General features: G+C 43.5%; 1 protein-coding gene across 1 annotated transcript; it reads right to left on the reverse strand.

Annotated features, from left to right (window-relative positions):
- Positions 1-1,520: 1,520 nt before the first annotated feature.
- Positions 1,521-19,445, reverse strand: LOC122916346 (protein FAM170A-like). The gene is made up of 6 exons (XM_044263612.1): positions 19,020-19,445; positions 17,198-17,317; positions 7,705-7,857; positions 6,300-6,452; positions 4,072-5,058; positions 1,521-2,931 (listed from the first exon to the last, which is right to left on the reverse strand). The coding sequence occupies exons 1-5, from the start codon at positions 19,087-19,089 to the stop codon at positions 4,463-4,465; spliced, it is 1,092 nt and encodes a 363-aa protein (XP_044119547.1). The 5' UTR covers positions 19,090-19,445; the 3' UTR covers positions 1,521-2,931; positions 4,072-4,462.
- Positions 19,446-20,175: the final 730 nt, after the last annotated feature.

The raw sequence follows: 20,175 nt of genomic DNA on the forward strand, positions 1-20,175 counted from the left end.
TCAAACAATTTGGCTGGATCGTAAGAAAATTATGCTTAGTGGAAAATGCCCGTCTCAGAAGTTGACATACAGTATGATTACATTTCCATAAAATTTGTGAAATGAAAACACTACAGAGATGGAGAACAGAAGTGGCAGTCAGGAGCTGGGGCAAGGGACAATTGGGAGGTGGGGGGATGGTGTCCATAAAGACCAGCCTCAGAGAAGTGCTTTGTGATGACAGAATGTTTCTGTATTGTGACTGCAGTGATATGTATATAATTCTATACAAGGCATAAGATGGCATGGAATTATAAAAACAGACAAAATATGAGCACACACAGAAACAGTACCATCTGAGTAAGGCCTGCAATGTGCTTAGTTGTTTTGTTCCAGTCAATTTCCTTTGTTTGGTAATGAACTATAACTATGTTGAAGAAAAGGGGGTGATGGGTATACATGGGACTTCTCTGATGAGTTTTACCAAAATTAAAAACTTTTTTAAAAAGCTCAGCATATCTCAAACAATATTTTTAAAAAATCCTACCCAGACACATCTTACTCAAACTACTGATAATCAAAGGTAAGGAAAGCAAATACCAAAAATGAATGAATCTTTTGAGTAGCTAAGTAATGTGTTTTTACCCTCATCTCATTATCCTCCCCACTAGTATTACTTTAGTATTACAAAATCCATTTTTAAGACAGAACATTGACTCAGAAAGTCTGCAAATTTGCTAAGTGGCAGTAAGAGATAAAATCCAGTTTGACTGTTTTGAAGTCTGATCTTTTGCTTATACACCCAAACATTTTTCCTGCACCTTCCTAATTAATCAAGGATATAGTATACCTACTGAGTTTAAGTATATCCCTTACTGTTTCAGTATAAAGTCAGAGGAATATAATATTATTTCTTTCTAGGCCATACTGTTTCAATAAATAAAACGGAAGAAATGATCATATTGAAGCTAATTTGCATCCAAATTAAGGGACATTAGGTTTCAAACAACAGTAAATGACTCAGGTTAATGGAAACAAAAGAATTTATTGAAGGGTTGGTGGAGATGCTTAGCATATTAAAGTACTAACTGAAATGGCCAGGTCATCCAAAAAAGAAGAACTGAAGGAGTGCAGTGCAGCCTCACAGACTTTAATTTGGGTTGCGGACAAAAGATCACTCACCAGGAAACTGCCCAGTCTCTAGCTCCTGTTTCAATTGTCTAAGCTATCAGTACAGACTGTTCTAACACAGGTCCTACACCTAGGTAAACTATGGAAGCCAAGTGTTGAAGTAAGGACTTCACTTGGCTAGTCTGACTTCCTTGCCCATAAATTTGGCCAGAAAGTGAAGACACTATCACAGGAAGAAGGATAAAGAACTAGGCAGATGAAAGCAAAAACAATTATAATCCTCCTCTTGGCTTCAATGACACACAGGTGCACATAAACTTCTTATATGTCCATATCCATGGGGACAGCTTCACTATGTCTGAGATATATATATAGAGATAAGGAAATACATGTATAGGCATAGGTATATACAGGTTTGTGTATATATACATATATAAACTTATATAAACCTGTATATACCTATGTAAATATGTATGTCCCAAATGCCATATAGCTGTCATGAACTTCTGAAACATGCACTTCTGAAAGTGTAAAGCTAAAAATTATAAATGATCCCATTTCAAAGTTGAACTATTTTAATTTTCCTTATATTATTTGCAAACTATAAAGAACACTTGAAAATTTCCCTGTTTCTGAACTTCTGATTGATTATGGCAGAGTGACAAAAGAAAAATTAAAAATTTATCTTTGAAAAGGCACAATGAAGTGTAAGTGACTTGCAAATAATTGAACATGCAAATTATATTTTTCAAAACTTGGTGTCTTTTATGCTTCTAAAATTAAGCTTAAGGCTGCATTATGACTTCTGTGACACCCTCGTGTACACATATTTGATCATCCATGATGATTTATTACATGTTCCATCCTCTCTCCTGTGACTGTATAAGAAGTATTTGCACACCTATGTGTGCCCAAGCTCAGAGAAGCCAAGTGGGGGGTTTTCTTTGCTTTTGTTTCATTTGTGAAATAGCTTTTTCTCTCTCAATAATAAGAATGTCTATCTGTCAGCCAGATAACTGTGCAAGTGAGTAAGTTAAAAAAGATAAGGAGAAGGGTGTATGTTCATATAAAGAAAGGGATATAGAAAAATAAGTATAAGTTAACAGAGACTACAGTGGAGCAAATGTATGGGTGCAAGTGGAGGGGAGGAAGAATATGGATTACAATCTGGACCATTGATATTTGGAGTGTTCAGGCACATATTCATAGATAGAAGGTGTGGAGGAGTAAAGAGTAAGGGCCGGGCTGGAGAGTAAGACCTGTAAGCCAGGTCTTCAAACCTACAGTAAATCAAGGGACTTGAGAAGCTACAAGTAGAAGACAAACGGAGGAAAGAGATCAGAAATATCCTTTTAGATCCTCTGTCAAGCTAACAGTCTCCTTCCTTAAGTTCTGCCAAGCTGTCGTCAATCTTCTTATTCCACCAGCCAAAGCTCTAGGAAGGTATCATGGCCTGATCACAGTACTAACATCTCTCTACCTATACTGCCCTCTTCCCAACAAGGCAATCTTGAAGGGATTTTCAGTGGTGCCTGCCTCCTGGCAGGGTGGGGAGGGTCAGCAGGAGTTATTCCACGGGGCTCCTGAGTGCCCAGTAATTCCCAGCATTCCTTGGACTTCTCATGGCTCTAGGCGGATATTTTCTCTAGAGCTGGGCACCGCATTTTACCAGGTCAACTGGGAGCAGCTGCAGAGTATCAGGTATATGTATCTTCAGCCAGCCATCCCTAGATGCTAGGGGGGCTTAGGAGAACTTCTGTGCTCCCATCAGACTGCAGGGTGTGCTGGACACCATCATTTGAAATCTCTGGGCCAGTGGGTCTGTGAGAAAACCAAAACAGGGAAGGAGATCCTTTCAATGAGGAAGGCAGCTTTTCTTATTTTACTGATATACATTCATTCACTCTATGTGATTCAAAAAATTTAAGGCAATTCCCAGGTTCCATTATGACTCTTGGACCCTAGAAGAAGAGCCCTTCTTTCTAAGATAGACTCTCATTCATTGTGGTACAAAGCTGGTTTTGCTAGTCTTTGCAGTCTCATCTGTTTAACCCCTCTACTGATCCCTTAGAACAAGGCACTTGATGCTATAACAAAAATAAAGAATAAGATGCAGGAATCATAAACCTTCATAAAAGGACATGGGGATCCTCAAGAAAGCAACACATTAAAAGTTGCCAGAAACTGGGGTGCCTGGGGGACTCAGTTGGTTAAGCATCCAACTCTTGATTTCAACTCAGGTCATTATCTCAGGGTCATGAGATTGAGCCCCAAGTCTGGCTCTGCACTGGGTGGGGAGCCTGTTGAAGACTTTTTCTCTCCCTCTACTCTCTTCACCTATTTGCTCTTGCTCTTTAAAAAAAAAAAAAGTTGCCAGAAATGGTCCATGACAGAAGGGTAACCTCTATCCCTATCTCTTTCCAGTTGCTTCTGACACTTTAAAGGAAGCAGCCAGAACTACTGGCTCCAAGTACATATCAAGGGGAAAAGAAAAGGAATCCTCTGATTATAACTCTTCAGCAGGTCTTCTAGGTATGAAACTTAGAATATGACATCTGAGATCTCACTCTCACCCAGGAAAAGGGCAGGACTGCATCTAGCCTGCATACCAACCCTTCTTCCAGCAGACAAAGTTTGTCTCTGAATTGCTCTGCACCCCATGGAAAGGGAGGCAGGCCAAGGGATGTGACTCCCATGACATTTGGTTAATCTAGGAATGGTGGGCCCGGGCTTCTCAGCCCTGCTGAACTGCTAGTCAGGTCTTTACTCCTGTCTCCTCAAAGGGCATAGAAAGGAAGCAATCTCCTTAATCTGTCGTCAAGCAAGCATTCTACTTCCAATTATGTATTCCTCTGAAGGAAATTATTCAACACAGTTATCCTGGAACCTTGGGAGGCATCTCCAGCAGAAACCTGAGTCCCAAGAACACTTGAGACGTTCTCTTACTCCTAGGGCCCTCACCTCTTCTACAATCCGGCCCCCAGCAGTTTCCCCTTCCAGTAGGTCTTCTTTTTTCAGGTAGAGATGATATGTGAGTGGTCATTGCTCTTTAGTTTGTATGAGACCATCTTGCAGTTCTGCATGGTGTGATCTGCCTTCTTCTCCCTCCTTCTTGGGAGAGCAGTGGAGATAGTTGAAAGGGGTTGTCTGCTCCTGGTGGTGGTGTGCTGGGAGTGGTGGTAGTGGGAGATGTGACACATAAATAAAAATGGGTCCTAGGGCTGCTTAGAGAAGATGAAGCCCTTCTCAGTAGAGTCTGGCCTACTCTACTGCTTCTCCTGGAGTGGATGGAAAGAGTTCTGTTTATTTGTATGAAGACAACTTCAGGCCAAAATTTTTCTCTTTCCGGCATCTATATGCCAGTATTCTTAGTATTCTTTGTCTGCCTACTCTTTTCCTTCTCTACCCTTTTCTTGCTCTTCAGCAAAGTCAAGGTCAGATGGAAAGTATGGCAGCTGAAGCCCTCACGGACTCCATGCTTCACGTGTTCCTGGAGGACCTCCAAGCTGGGAAAGACCCGGCAGCAGGCCATGCACCTGAAGCCACTATCCGGGGCCACGAGCCATTCAGGCGTCTTGGCCCTGGGATATTCTTCGGCAGCTGGAGGCACTGGTGGACTGTCAGCCTCCTTCCCTTTCTCCTGCTTTTCAGCTGTCAGTCTGGATGCACTGACACTTGGTGGCTCATCAGAAAAGGTCTTTTTTTCTTGTTTTGGTTTTTTGGTGGGAGGCTCCAGGCTTTCCTGCTCATCATCGAAGACAGCCACCCCCCTTTTTGTTCTTACATTTTTATAGTATATATTAATGGATGGTTCCTCTTCTGAGTTTGCTGAGGACACAGAAGGCTTAGGATCATCAGCCACATGGAATGGAAAGGAGTTATAGAGAAAGGGTGAGGAAGTCTCACTTTTCGTGGAAGAAGAAAAGAGCTGATCTGTTTGAGGAACTCCTAGGGAAGAAAATTACAGGTGTAAGACAAATAGAATAAGTCCGCGGTATCTGGAGGAGGCGAGATGCCCATGAGATTATTCCTATGTAGACATGTGGAGCCTAAGTATATACACATGTGATATTTCAGAATTCTCTGAATGCTATACTTTGAGGTGTGTACATGGTCTAACTATGTGGGAATGAGGGTGTGGTGTGTCTTGTGGAGTTGCAAGTATGTTTTGGGACTCATCTGGTGAGTGGTTGGTTTTTTCTTTCTTCTTCTTTTTTTTTACTCAGTATTTTGTTTATTTGAGAGACAAGAGGGGTGGAGAGAGAGGGACAAGCAGACTCTCTGCTGAGCATGGAGCCTGATGCAGGGTTTGATCACATGACCCCGAGATCATGACCTGAGCCAAAACCAAGCGTTGGCTGCCCAAATGACTGAGCCACCCAGGAGACCCTGATGAGTGTTTCTGATGATGGTGCAAGGTGACGGCGGATGAGTGTGTGCATGCGTATTCCACAGTGTGGCAGAGCATATGAACAAGTGCGGGACTGGTGCCGTTCCTTGTCGTGAGACAACAGGACTTAGAGTGTTGTTACCAGAAGTGACCTGAACTCCCCGAAGATGCAGCTCTGTGAAGTGCCAATGTCTTCGTGCATGACGTGGCACGTGGATGAGTAAGGCTCTATAGGAAAGTGCACCCCTCTCAGGGTGTACCAATTTTCCACAATTTGGCTTAGTGTGAGGTAGTTAAACCGGGTGATTGGTGTGAGGGGATGTAAATTCCGTATGGCATTGGTGTGTAAATGGGTGAGTCTGATTGTGTGAAGGAGTGAGGGTATGGGGGCATAGCTGCGCCCTCACATACAAGGGAAAGGGAAGATTGATGAAGAATGAAGGCATGTCTAAAAGCAAAGGGAAGGAGAAATGGGACCATAACTGGTAGGAAGGCAGACAGATGCAGGAGTGTGTGTGAGGAGTTCATGCTCACCTGAGGGGGAAGACTATGATGAAAGGCCCACACCAGCACAGTGCTCTTCCCGACCCCCAGCTGTCCCAGTACTCTCACGAGTAACTGGGTCCTAACCCTGGAGGCACATTCCCATTTGTCCCTCTGCAGAGCCTTCAGTCTTAGTGCCTCTGCCCTGAAGCCCTCTTCAGATTTTTAAGTGGAGACTTAAATAAGAGGGCTTGGGCTGAGCAGCTCAGTTGTACCTCCCATCCATGCTCAGACCCCACCTGTGTATTTCCCTTACCATCCTCATTAGCACGAATGATCTGAGATAAGGACGAGAAACAGGAGAAGTACTCTGAGGCAGAGGATTGTTGTTTTGCTGCCTCACCACCAGGGGGGACCACGGCAGAGGACGTAGGAAGGGGTGCATCCTCCTTGGTTGCCCTCTGGAGTTCTGGTGAATGGAATAAAAATAAAACAATATATTGAGATGCGGCATCTTCTGGAGGCTGTATCCTCTCAAAAGAGCCACACTGAGTGAACACTCTAAGTTAGACAACATTACCACACATGACATTTGCTCTCACAGAGCAAGTGTCTGAGTGCTATGCTTTGAGGTGTGTACATGGTCTAGCTATGTGGGAATGAGGGTGTGGTGTGTCTTGTGGAGTTGCAAGTATGTTTTGGGACTCATCTGGTGAGTGGTTGGTTTTTTCTTTCTTCTTCTTTTTTTTTTTATTCAGTATTTTGTTTATTTGAGAGACAAGAGGGGTGGAGGGAGAGGGACAAGCAGACTCTCTGCTGAGCATGGAGCCTGATGCAGGGTTTGATCACATGACCCCGAGATCATGACCTGAGCCAAAACCAAGCGTTGGCTGCCCAAATGACTGAGCCACCCAGGAGACCCTGATGAGTGTTTCTGATGATGGTGCAAGGTGACGGCGGATGAGTGTGTGCATGCGTATTCCACAGTGTGGCAGAGCATATGAACAAGTGCGGGACTGGTGCCGTTCCTTGTCGTGAGACAACAGGACTTAGAGTGTTGTTACCAGAAGTGACCTGAACTCCCCGAAGATGCAGCTCTGTGAAGTGCCAATGTCTTCGTGCATGACGTGGCACGTGGATGAGTAAGGCTCTATAGGAAAGTGCACCCCTCTCAGGGTGTACCAATTTTCCACAATTTGGCTTAGTGTGAGGTAGTTAAACCGGGTGATTGGTGTGAGGGGATGTAAATTCCGTATGGCATTGGTGTGTAAATGGGTGAGTCTGATTGTGTGAAGGAGTGAGGGTATGGGGGCATAGCTGCGCCCTCACATACAAGGGAAAGGGAAGATTGATGAAGAATGAAGGCATGTCTAAAAGCAAAGGGAAGGAGAAATGGGACCATAACTGGTAGGAAGGCAGACAGATGCAGGAGTGTGTGTGAGGAGTTCATGCTCACCTGAGGGGGAAGACTATGATGAAAGGCCCACACCAGCACAGTGCTCTTCCCGACCCCCAGCTGTCCCAGTACTCTCACGAGTAACTGGGTCCTAACCCTGGAGGCACATTCCCATTTGTCCCTCTGCAGAGCCTTCAGTCTTAGTGCCTCTGCCCTGAAGCCCTCTTCAGATTTTTAAGTGGAGACTTAAATAAGAGGGCTTGGGCTGAGCAGCTCAGTTGTACCTCCCATCCATGCTCAGACCCCACCTGTGTATTTCCCTTACCATCCTCATTAGCACGAATGATCTGAGATAAGGACGAGAAACAGGAGAAGTACTCTGAGGCAGAGGATTGTTGTTTTGCTGCCTCACCACCAGGGGGGACCACGGCAGAGGACGTAGGAAGGGGTGCATCCTCCTTGGTTGCCCTCTGGAGTTCTGGTGAATGGAATAAAAATAAAACAATATATTGAGATGCGGCATCTTCTGGAGGCTGTATCCTCTCAAAAGAGCCACACTGAGTGAACACTCTAAGTTAGACAACATTACCACACATGACATTTGCTCTCACAGAGCAAGTGTCTGAGTGCTATGCTTTGAGGTGTGTACATGGTCTAGCTATGTGGGAATGAGGGTGTGGTGTGTCTTGTGGAGTTGCAAGTATGTTTTGGGACTCATCTGGTGAGTGGTTGGTTTTTTCTTTCTTCTTCTTTTTTTTTTTATTCAGTATTTTGTTTATTTGAGAGACAAGAGGGGTGGAGGGAGAGGGACAAGCAGACTCTCTGCTGAGCATGGAGCCTGATGCAGGGTTTGATCACATGACCCCGAGATCATGACCTGAGCCAAAACCAAGCGTTGGCTGCCCAAATGACTGAGCCACCCAGGAGACCCTGATGAGTGTTTCTGATGATGGTGCAAGGTGACGGCGGATGAGTGTGTGCATGCGTATTCCACAGTGTGGCAGAGCATATGAACAAGTGCGGGACTGGTGCCGTTCCTTGTCGTGAGACAACAGGACTTAGAGTGTTGTTACCAGAAGTGACCTGAACTCCCCGAAGATGCAGCTCTGTGAAGTGCCAATGTCTTCGTGCATGACGTGGCACGTGGATGAGTAAGGCTCTATAGGAAAGTGCACCCCTCTCAGGGTGTACCAATTTTCCACAATTTGGCTTAGTGTGAGGTAGTTAAACCGGGTGATTGGTGTGAGGGGATGTAAATTCCGTATGGCATTGGTGTGTAAATGGGTGAGTCTGATTGTGTGAAGGAGTGAGGGTATGGGGGCATAGCTGCGCCCTCACATACAAGGGAAAGGGAAGATTGATGAAGAATGAAGGCATGTCTAAAAGCAAAGGGAAGGAGAAATGGGACCATAACTGGTAGGAAGGCAGACAGATGCAGGAGTGTGTGTGAGGAGTTCATGCTCACCTGAGGGGGAAGACTATGATGAAAGGCCCACACCAGCACAGTGCTCTTCCCGACCCCCAGCTGTCCCAGTACTCTCACGAGTAACTGGGTCCTAACCCTGGAGGCACATTCCCATTTGTCCCTCTGCAGAGCCTTCAGTCTTAGTGCCTCTGCCCTGAAGCCCTCTTCAGATTTTTAAGTGGAGACTTAAATAAGAGGGCTTGGGCTGAGCAGCTCAGTTGTACCTCCCATCCATGCTCAGACCCCACCTGTGTATTTCCCTTACCATCCTCATTAGCACGAATGATCTGAGATAAGGACGAGAAACAGGAGAAGTACTCTGAGGCAGAGGATTGTTGTTTTGCTGCCTCACCACCAGGGGGGACCACGGCAGAGGACGTAGGAAGGGGTGCATCCTCCTTGGTTGCCGTCTGGAGTTCTGGTGAATGGAATAAAAATAAAACAATATATTGAGATGCGGCATCTTCTGGAGTCTGTATCCTCTCAAAAGAGCCACACTGAGTGAACACTCTAAGTTAGACAACATTACCACACATGACATTTGCTCTCACAGAGCAAGTGTCTGAGTGCTATGCTTTGAGGTGTGTACATGGTCTAGCTATGTGGGAATGAGGGTGTGGTGTGTCTTGTGGAGTTGCAAGTATGTTTTGGGACTCATCTGGTGAGTGGTTGGTTTTTTCTTTCTTCTTCTTTTTTTTTTTTATTCAGTATTTTGTTTATTTGAGAGACAAGAGGGGTGGAGGGAGAGGGACAAGCAGACTCTCTGCTGAGCATGGAGCCTGATGCAGGGTTTGATCACATGACCCCGAGATCATGACCTGAGCCAAAACCAAGCGTTGGCTGCCCAAATGACTGAGCCACCCAGGAGACCCTGATGAGTGTTTCTGATGATGGTGCAAGGTGACGGCGGATGAGTGTGTGCATGCGTATTCCACAGTGTGGCAGAGCATATGAACAAGTGCGGGACTGGTGCCGTTCCTTGTCGTGAGACAACAGGACTTAGAGTGTTGTTACCAGAAGTGACCTGAACTCCCCGAAGATGCAGCTCTGTGAAGTGCCAATGTCTTCGTGCATGACGTGGCACGTGGATGAGTAAGGCTCTATAGGAAAGTGCACCCCTCTCAGGGTGTACCAATTTTCCACAATTTGGCTTAGTGTGAGGTAGTTAAACCGGGTGATTGGTGTGAGGGGATGTAAATTCCGTATGGCATTGGTGTGTAAATGGGTGAGTCTGATTGTGTGAAGGAGTGAGGGTATGGGGGCATAGCTGCGCCCTCACATACAAGGGAAAGGGAAGATTGATGAAGAATGAGGCATGTCTAAAAGCAAAGGGAAGGAGAAATGGGACCATAACTGGTAGGAAGGCAGACAGATGCAGGAGTGTGTGTGAGGAGTTCATGCTCACCTGAGGGGGAAGACTATGATGAAAGGCCCACACCAGCACAGTGCTCTTCCCGACCCCCAGCTGTCCCAGTACTCTCACGAGTAACTGGGTCCTAACCCTGGAGGCACATTCCCATTTGTCCCTCTGCAGAGCCTTCAGTCTTAGTGCCTCTGCCCTGAAGCCCTCTTCAGATTTTTAAGTGGAGACTTAAATAAGAGGGCTTGGGCTGAGCAGCTCAGTTGTACCTCCCATCCATGCTCAGACCCCACCTGTGTATTTCCCTTACCATCCTCATTAGCACGAATGATCTGAGATAAGGACGAGAAACAGGAGAAGTACTCTGAGGCAGAGGATTGTTGTTTTGCTGCCTCACCACCAGGGGGGACCACGGCAGAGGACGTAGGAAGGGGTGCATCCTCCTTGGTTGCCGTCTGGAGTTCTGGTGAATGGAATAAAAATAAAACAATATATTGAGATGCGGCATCTTCTGGAGTCTGTATCCTTTCAAAAGAGCCACACTGAGTGAACACTCTAAGACAACATTACCACACATGACACTTGCTTTCACAGAAATTAAGTGATTTTCTCAGTAGAAACGTCTAATATTAAGGTGAGTTTACGTCTTAAAACTTCGCTTACTCCAAAAGAGAAATAAATAACAATGATGAAAATGTTTTTATGGTGGATGCCCATAATACTGAGTACCTTGCATGTGGGATTTCTGGAGATGTGTAAAGAACACTGAACATGTAGAAAGAACCATGTCTGTGAAACAGTATGGAGTCACTAACGTTGGGTATTTTCAGCTTGATTTTCCTCTTCAGAAACTGTCTAATTAGGGACTATGGGGTACAAGTTTTATGAAGAATTCTGCGTGTGTATCTACCTACTTCTATGTTGGTGTCTATCTATACATACACATATATGTAGAGAGAGGATAGATAGATATAATGATATTATAGATATAGACAAAATAAATTTTCAGGGATTCCTGGGAATCCTGGTGCTGGAGATGTTCAAATTAAGACTTCACAAACTTTCCCCAAACTCCTCTTCCAGAATTGTATTTCTACATTTCTCTTAGATTTTTAATCTTCCCATTCAGATCCTTTAAGAGAGTCTTCCAAAGAAGACAGGGATCCTGACATGGTACATTTCTGCCTATTATTTAAAAACAGAGACCTTGGGCAGTCCTTGAGCAAAGGGGTCATTTATGGCCATAGCTGAGCACGGGCACTTAATTCTAATTTTGAGTTAACATGCTGCCTCACCTCCCTGCCTGATTCCCCCTCAGCCCTACCTCTCCCCCACCACAAACCACAGTGAAAGAGCTTGTCTGCAGACACACAGGAGTATTGTGAGATTGCATCTGCTGCCATCTGGCCATGGCCTTGGGCCAACCCAGAGGGTCCAGATAAAACATCTTCAGATGTGTTTAAAACTTCTGAGAAAGAGAAGGAAGAGCAGACAGGTGACTTTTTTTTTTCCTTCACTAAACATTCAAGAAATAGCGTGTATAATAACCCACACGACACTTGTCCCCATGAAGATTATAGTCCAACTTCTGTTCGAAGTTCTAAAATCTAGGTATCTAAAAACAATTTCTGGAATGAAATGTCTGGTTACCTCTGAAAGCCTTATGTTGTTTTCTGCCATGGATCAGAGGCTCAAATTCTTGCCTAGTACATGGTAAGGCGCCTGCACTCTGACTATTCTGTTTACCACAAGAATAAATTTGGAGCATGTCAGTAAAGGTCTTTGGTCTGCCAGCTGTGCTTTATGATATGAAAGTCCTGTTGCTTCCTGGGAGGGTTCGAATTTACAGGAAGGAACTGACCGACTTCCACTGCTGCTCTTTGGCCTCCTCTTTCAGGTACCTGGGTCGGACCTTACCTGAGGGCTCTGCTGCACAGCTCTGCAGGACCAGGAGACTCTAGTAGGATCCCCAAGGCTGACTCCAGGCCACACCTCCCCACATTGGGCACAGCTCCCCTCCGAGGAGCTACTGACTGCCAAATGGCTCAGCTGTCACTTGGCCCAGTTGGTGGTGTCACCCTCCTCACATTCCCACACACTGTTCTGTTTAATTTTTGCATCTGTACTCACCGTACACATAAGCCTACCTCTAAACCTTACCAATGAACAGCGAAATTCTAGGCTGTTGGTTATTTTCCTGGTAAAATATGTGTATTTCTAGGATCATCTCGAACTCTGCCATGAATTTAAACATATCACAAAAATCACCCGTTAGGCATTCTTCAAAGAGCTGGAGCAAATAATCCAAAAATTTGTATGGAATCAGAAGAGACCCCGAATCGCTAAGGAAACGTTGAAAAACAAAAATAAAGCTGGCGGCATCACCTTACCTGATTTCAAGCTTTATTACAAAGCTGTGATCACCAAGACAGCATGGTACTGGCATAAAAACAGACACATAGACCAGTGGAACAGAGTAGAGAGCCCTGATATGGACCCTCAACTCTATGGTCAATTAATCTTCGACAAAACAGGAAAAAATATACAGTGGAAAAAAGACAGTCTCTTCAATAAATGGTGCTGGGAAAACTGGACAGCTATATGTAGAAGAATGAAACTCGACCATTCTCTTACACCGTACACAAAGATCAACTCAAAATGGATAAAAGACCTCAACGTGAGACAGGAATCTATCAGAATCTTAGAGGAGAACATAGGCAGTAATCTCTTCGATATCAGCCACAGCAACTTCTTTCAAGATACGTCTCCAAAGGCAAAGGAAACAAAAGCGAAAATAGACTTCTGGGACTTCATCAAAATCAAAAGCTTCTGCACAGCAAAGGAAACAGTCAAAAAAACAAAGAGGCAACCCACGGAATGGGAGAAGATATTTGCAAATGACAGTACAGACAAAAGGTTGATATCCAGGATCTATAATGAACTCCTCAAACTCAACGCACACGAAACAGACAAACACATCAAAAAATGGGCAGAAGATATGAACAGACACTTCTCCAATCAAGAAATACAAATGGCTATCAGACACATGAAAAAATGCTCATCATCATTAGCCCTCAGGGAGATTCAAATTAAAACCACATTGAGATATCACCTTACACCAGTTAGAATGGCCAAAATTAACAAAACAGGAAACAACATGTGTTGGAGAGGATGTGGAGAAAGGGGAACCCTCTTACACTGTTGGTGGGAATGCAAGTTGGTGCAGCCTCTTTGGAGAACAGTGTGGAGATTCCTCAAGAAATTAAAAATAGAGCTTCCCTACGACCCTGCAATTGCACTCCTGGGTATTTACCCCAAAGATACAGATGTCGTGAAAAGAAGGGCCATCTGTACCCCAATGTTTATAGCAGCAATGGCCACAGTCTCCAAACTATGGAAAGAACCAAGATGCCCTTCAACGGATGAATGGATAAGGAAGATGTGGTCCATATACACTATGGAGTATTATGCCTCCATCAGAAAGGACGAATATCCAACTTTTGTAGCAACATGGACGGGACTGGAAGAGATTATGCTGAGTGAAATCAGTCAAGCAGAGAGAGTCAATTATCATATGGTTTCACTCATTTGTGGAGCATAACCAATAGCATGGAGGACAAGGGGCGTTAGAGAGTAGTAGGGAATTTGGGTAAATTGGAAGGGGAGGTGAACCATGAGAGACTATGGACTCTGAAAAACAGTCTGAGGGGTTTGAAGTGGCGGGGGGGTGGGAGGTTGGGGTACCAGGTGGTGGGTATTATAGAGGGCACAGCTTGCATGGAGCACTGGGTGTGGTGAAAAAATAATGAATACTGTTTTTCTGAAAATAAATAAATTGGGAAAAAAAAAAAAAAAAATCACCCGTTAGTTTTTCTTCCTCCTAATCTACATTTCCAAACTCAATGTTCAGGAAATAGGTCCATTTTTGTTCCTTAGAAATTAACTCAAACATATTACATCTCCTCCTTGGTTTAAAAACTTCAGGGAAGCTTATAACTCAATTTTTACTTCACAAAATGCACCTACTTTGTCTCTTAGGTCACTGGAGAGTGTCTGATAGGTCATGTTGGTTTAGGAATGAGACAATTCAGTGGGGGTGGTGTATTTTCTAGGGACTTAGTATGTGCGCCATGTTTGTGAACACAGTCTGATGTGAGTATGTGTCTGTCACGTTTCCTCAACAATTTTATGTAGAGACTGTAGAGGTGACATGGCCATTGCATGTGAAGGTAGCATGAGAGTCGTGGGTGACACTGCAGCATCCTTCTAGAGACGTACATCAGTATGTCTTCCCTTTATCATAAGTGATCCGTGTGTCACATTATTTATAATTTCTATAACATTAATTTTCACTTCTAAAACTTTAGGTTTTTAAAAATTTTTTTTCTTGGTAGTGTTTTATGACTTTACATCTTTATTAATTGTAAACATTCTTATTTACCATCCCTATACACTGTTCAATTAAATGATCTTCTTTGATGTTAAACCTTAATGTTCACTATGTTTGCAGAACCTTCCTTAGATTGTGTGCTTTGTAGTTTTAGACTGAGTTCACATTCAGGAAGTCATTACCATAGGACCCTTAATGTGGATGACTATCAATTTGAAGCTTTTACGTATTCTGCAGTTTGATATTTCTAGAGTACTACAAGCTATGGTTTCATTTTACATTTATTCTTCCCTTTTAGGTTTAACTGACACTACACAAATTGTGAATACTGTGCCTATGAATTCCACTTCTTCCCTCAATAAGTGATATCTTCCCCACAATGTAGGCACACAATTCCTCTCTACCCACTAAAAGTGAAGTGTTTGTAATGAGTTCCTATTGAGGGTACAGAAACAGGAGACTCATATTCCCAAATCAGGGCAGAGAATAAGATTATAACTGGGCCTCATGTGCACCTTTCTCCCTCTGGCTTTGGAGAGATGCTGAGCAGCATGTCCATAGGTCTATTCAGACTCCCTCTTCCCTCATCTGCCTAGACTTGAAATGCCCTTCCTTTCTCCTTAAGAGAATGAGGAGTAACAGGTGAAGTATTCTGATACAGGTGATACACTTTTTGCCTCATGGTCTGGAAGACTGTCTTCTAAAGAGTGGCCAGGTTGGGGATAATGTGTGTGTAACTTTGATGGTCCTAAAAAACTGAATAAAAGTCATAAAAACTGCTGGTCCCATTCTGTTCCGCTCTTACACTCTTGTCCCTATTCTACTTTCCCCACTCTCCCCACCCCCCATGGAAATATTTATTTTGCCCTAAATAATTATCTTTAGTTTGGGCAAAGAATTGGCCTATTACACTATCCTGTCTTTCTGTCTGGATGCTGCTACCATGGCTCCTGATAGTCATTCATTCTGGTTAGGATTTTCAGTAACATTTGCCTTCCTTCCCATTTGCTACACTTTTACCCTCTGCGTTCTGAACTCCAAGAGATTTATAACCTCAAAGGAGACAAACAAGTTTTATTTTTGAAGAACATATCCTCATTGTTATGTCAGCGTTTCTGTTGCCATGGTAACCAAGCTCACTGCTCACTAGATAACTGTTTAATAATACCATCATTTCCTATGGGTGTGTCTGATACGTGTACTGGGCACCTGTTGGATCATAATGGTGTGATGGATGTAAGGTGCTTTGTGTGTAAGTTCCTAACACGTTGGTTCAAACAGGGCCAGGGCCTAATGTGTAACTGCATTGGTGTTTGTGGATCTGAATATGGGGTGAATTTTGTGTGACTGAGAATGGTATGCATGCTTTATGTGTTTTAGTTTTGCACGTATCCACATGTGTAGATTCCTCATCCTGTGACAACGGATTTGGGGGTGTATATGTTGTTGCAGGATTTAGATGTACCAGATAATTATTAGGAATACTGTCTTTGAGAGTAGAATTGGTGTATTTGTGTCATCTAAGGGAATAATGAAAACATTAGAGGATGTAAAAGTCAAAAGTTGTAAGAGAAAGAATATATGAGCTTTGAGACTGTGTAAAGATCTAAAGGAAATGGAGGTATAGAGAAGACTGTGTAAGAAAATATAAATGTATGTGCATATATATAATATTAAATTTCACAGATTTAATGATGAAAGGAACTAGACACAAACTATACATTGTATGCTTCTATGAAATTTAAAAACAGGGGTAACTGATCTAGAGTTTCAGAAGTCAGAGAAATCGTCACTGTTTTTATGGTAGGGACAACCACATGGCATAGAGAATTCAGAAGCATGTGGAAGATTACAAGAAATTGAATAATGAGGATGAGGAGTGCAGAGGGTTTGTAAAGGGATGAATGTCAGAACACAGGCTACCAAAGCACATGAAAGGGATGGGTCTCAGACTGCATGTCTCTTACTCCACCCTAAGTCCAACTCTTGAGAATCTGACCGCTTCTGGCCTACTTAAAGCTGTTAGTACTTTCACGCCTTCCTGATAACATAAATGCTTTGGTGGTTCACACTGACATACCCTTCCATGTTTCTCTGCTAACATTCTCATGCCCAGACCCTATCCCAGCATTTCTTCAAGAAAAAGCGCTGCTCTCTGCTGATCTTTCTGGGATTACTCCAGTCCTAGTAAGGACTTTTCCCTGGCAACTGATGGTTTCTGTTGATCATGGAAGAAGACCAGGCAGCCTTGTATCAGGCAGCCTTGTATCAACTGATGGGCAGGTCAACACCCACAACGCCTGACTGCTCTGTTCACTTCTGATGGCCACACATCCACCCAGCCCAGCACCCAGTACCCAGCAACAACCCCCAGCAAGGTGACAGTCCAACCCCCTCTGCCCCCACTACCGCAGCGCTCAACACGCCTCAAACCCTGATGGAGGGAGCGCCTCATGCCCACCCTGTCTGCGTCGGGGTCTGCTGTGCTTTATAGAAGTCTTGTGTAGAAATTTGACATGGTTGGTGTTTTTACTGAAAGCCGAATAGAAGAAGGTAATTTGGCTGTGCAGTACGTCACAATTTATTCAACACACTCTCCTTACCAGCACCAGTGAGCTTGTTTTCTAAAGAGTTGCTGGAGAAATACTCTGAGGAAGAAGATGAAGCCTTCTTTGTCGTCTGGACTGAATTTGAGGCTGCTGCCTTTTGTTGATTCTCCAGATCTTCTTGTAAATTCAATTACACAAAAATAAGAGAGATGTGGTCCACGTTAGCTTATCCACCCATAAAGCAAACAAGGAGAGTCCACAACGTGAGATGTTTAGTGAACACACATGGCCTCCATTTTCATGAAGAGCCTGATATGGTTCATTTATTGTGTTTATATCAGGAGTAGCTGGCTTTGTATAAGCCGTGCTCTTCGTAAATAGAACAGTAAGTGCAAGCTATCTCCTTTCTACCTGGACATACTACTAGACTGCATTTATTGACAACTCTTGTAGCAGTTCTGACCATGTGGTTAAGTTTTCTGAACTGAGCAATGAGTGGAATTGACATGTGCCACTTCCAGACAGAATCATAAACACCTCCTCTATGTCCCTCCACACGTTTCACTTTTCCAGCTAAGATGTGGATCACCCAGCATCTATTTGAAAAACCAGTCTGAGGCGTTTGAAGTGGCGGGGGGGTGGGAGGTTGGGGTACCAGGTGGTGGGTATTATAGAGGGCACGGCTTGCATGGAGCACTGGGTGTGGTGGAAAAACAATGAATACTGTTTTTCTGAAAATAAATAAATTGGAAAATAAAAAAAAAGAAACCTCCTGTTAATGAAAACAAAGTCTCCATCAGCCCAGGAGACTTGCCCTACTATACTCTGAATTGTTACATAAGCAAGAAATAGATTTATTCGTGTTAGCTTCAAAGACCAGATCTACTCTAGCTAATGAAGCATGGATATAATGTGTTTTTGAGACACAAATAATTGGACCTGGTACAGAGTAAATGGACAATTATGTTTGATAATAATTACCTTTTCCTGGGGTATTAATGTTCTATACATGTACCTATGTGAACACATGGTTGTGAGTGCATGTTTACTTTACACTCAGGAACAACTCTCAACATGCACGAATTTTACTGAAGGTGAATTGCAGACAACCTCACTTCCCAGAAACCCCAAACATTATTGGAAATACCAAGTTATCCACCTGGAGTAGGAGACACCACTTGGAACTTTGGGGTTAGCTCTGATCTGTCCCCCTCCCACCACTGAACAATGGTTCTGACTCACAGCAGTTACCTGTTTACTTTTAATCTCCATAGTAACCAGAACTCTTTCACTTTTCCGTTTCTTCAGAAAGAAACAAACTACTTCCTCAATTTAACTTATCGTTAAACAGCGGTGTGCGTGTGTTCTGCCCGTTCCTTACAATTCACGTAGGAGCCCCACACTCATTTTCTCATCCTCTGAGACAAAACAATTTTTTTGCTTCTGAGTAAATAAATTCTCACCTTATACTCTCATCCCTGTACAACCAGTTTTAAGTGCTTTTTAAAAGTTATTCCTCACCTCCATGAGTCACATTTTCTTCTTCATTAACAGGAGAATGTACTACTAGAAAACTTTTAATAACATCATATGCTTAACTGATGCCCTTAGGCAGAAATAACATAAAGGAAAACAATTTTCAATAAAACTTGTACTCATCAACCACCATATGATGCAGTAGCCCAGGGAGACATGTATAGATGGCACAGGTCCTCAGCTGCAGAGACAAGGATTTGAACTTTCTCTACTCTCAGACCACCTGAGTCCTCAGAAAGACCAGCATAAACACATCTTTCCCTCTCTTCCCTCTTCCTCGCCCTTTCTTTAGAGGCAATTCCTTCTTACCTTATTCTCAGGGAACATGCTTAACACATACCTCTTGACTTTTTGGCATTTGGGGGGGACGATGGGCTTTCCAGATGTTTCCTTTTTTGTTTCTTCTTCATGATTCACCTCTTCAGCGAGGGACTCCAGACAGTATCTTTCTCTCTGAAATTCTACTTTCAAAAACTCAACTTATGATAACAAAGAATCAAACCAGTACGATCAAGAACAACAAATCACTTGAGAAACTACTTTCTCACTAGACCACTGTCCTGACCAGCACTCAATATACCATCAAGGGCTATTATGATGTAAGTCAGCATCACTATTCTATGACCTAGAGATTACATCATTGCATCCCAGGGGCCCAGCTGGTACTCACAGGACTGAAGGACTGCCACAACCAACAGACTAGAGCAATTGTGTCATCCAGTGGAAACTATCCTCAACTTGAATTTGTATAACTTGCGCTTGATATCCAAACAAGAGAACAGATGACTTGGATTAAACAAAGAACATTCCTTTGTGTCTTCAGTGACCACATTACTAAGTCTCCCCACAGAGAAGATAAGGTTGTACCTGAGAGAACTAGGCTTAGAACCATGCCTGAATGATAGAAAACAGTGTTAGATGTTATTAGTAATACTATGTAACTTATGTGAAACAGTTACAGCTGAAGTATATATTGTGTAGGCGTGTATTTGAGGACGTAATTCTATAGAACCCTAAAAATACACTCAATTTCCCCCACTACTGGGAATAGTCTCATGTATTTTTACAACAAGCCACTCTTTTGCTACTCTTTTACTAATTATTTTCCCAGAGGTTTGGGGAAAGAGAAAGCCCCTGAATACATTCCCTGGCCCTCATAATGAGTCCTGTTCTTGACAAGCCTGAAGGTCTCACTCTCTAGGCTTCTGTTCCAGGTCCCAGTCTGTGTTGTCTGGAAACAGCTGGGCTCTGTGCAGGGTCTGAACATGGTACAGGTCTGGGTTCCATCCCACCACCCATCCACCATTGCATACACCCCCTCCCTTAGGGACAATCTGCATTTACTGCCACTTTATCAGCTGTACTAGGACCAGGCCACGATCTATAGTCTCCTTCAGTCTCCGTTGGCTATAGTAGGAGCCGCCTCTATACATACCCTTCACTAACTAGGGACTCAGCCTTTTAGAGCCACTGAATGGCAGGCACAATCACCCAGA

Source organism: Neovison vison, chromosome 1 (assembly GCF_020171115.1).
Source record: "Neovison vison isolate M4711 chromosome 1, ASM_NN_V1, whole genome shotgun sequence".
NCBI classification, from domain to species: domain Eukaryota; kingdom Metazoa; phylum Chordata; class Mammalia; order Carnivora; family Mustelidae; genus Neogale; species Neogale vison.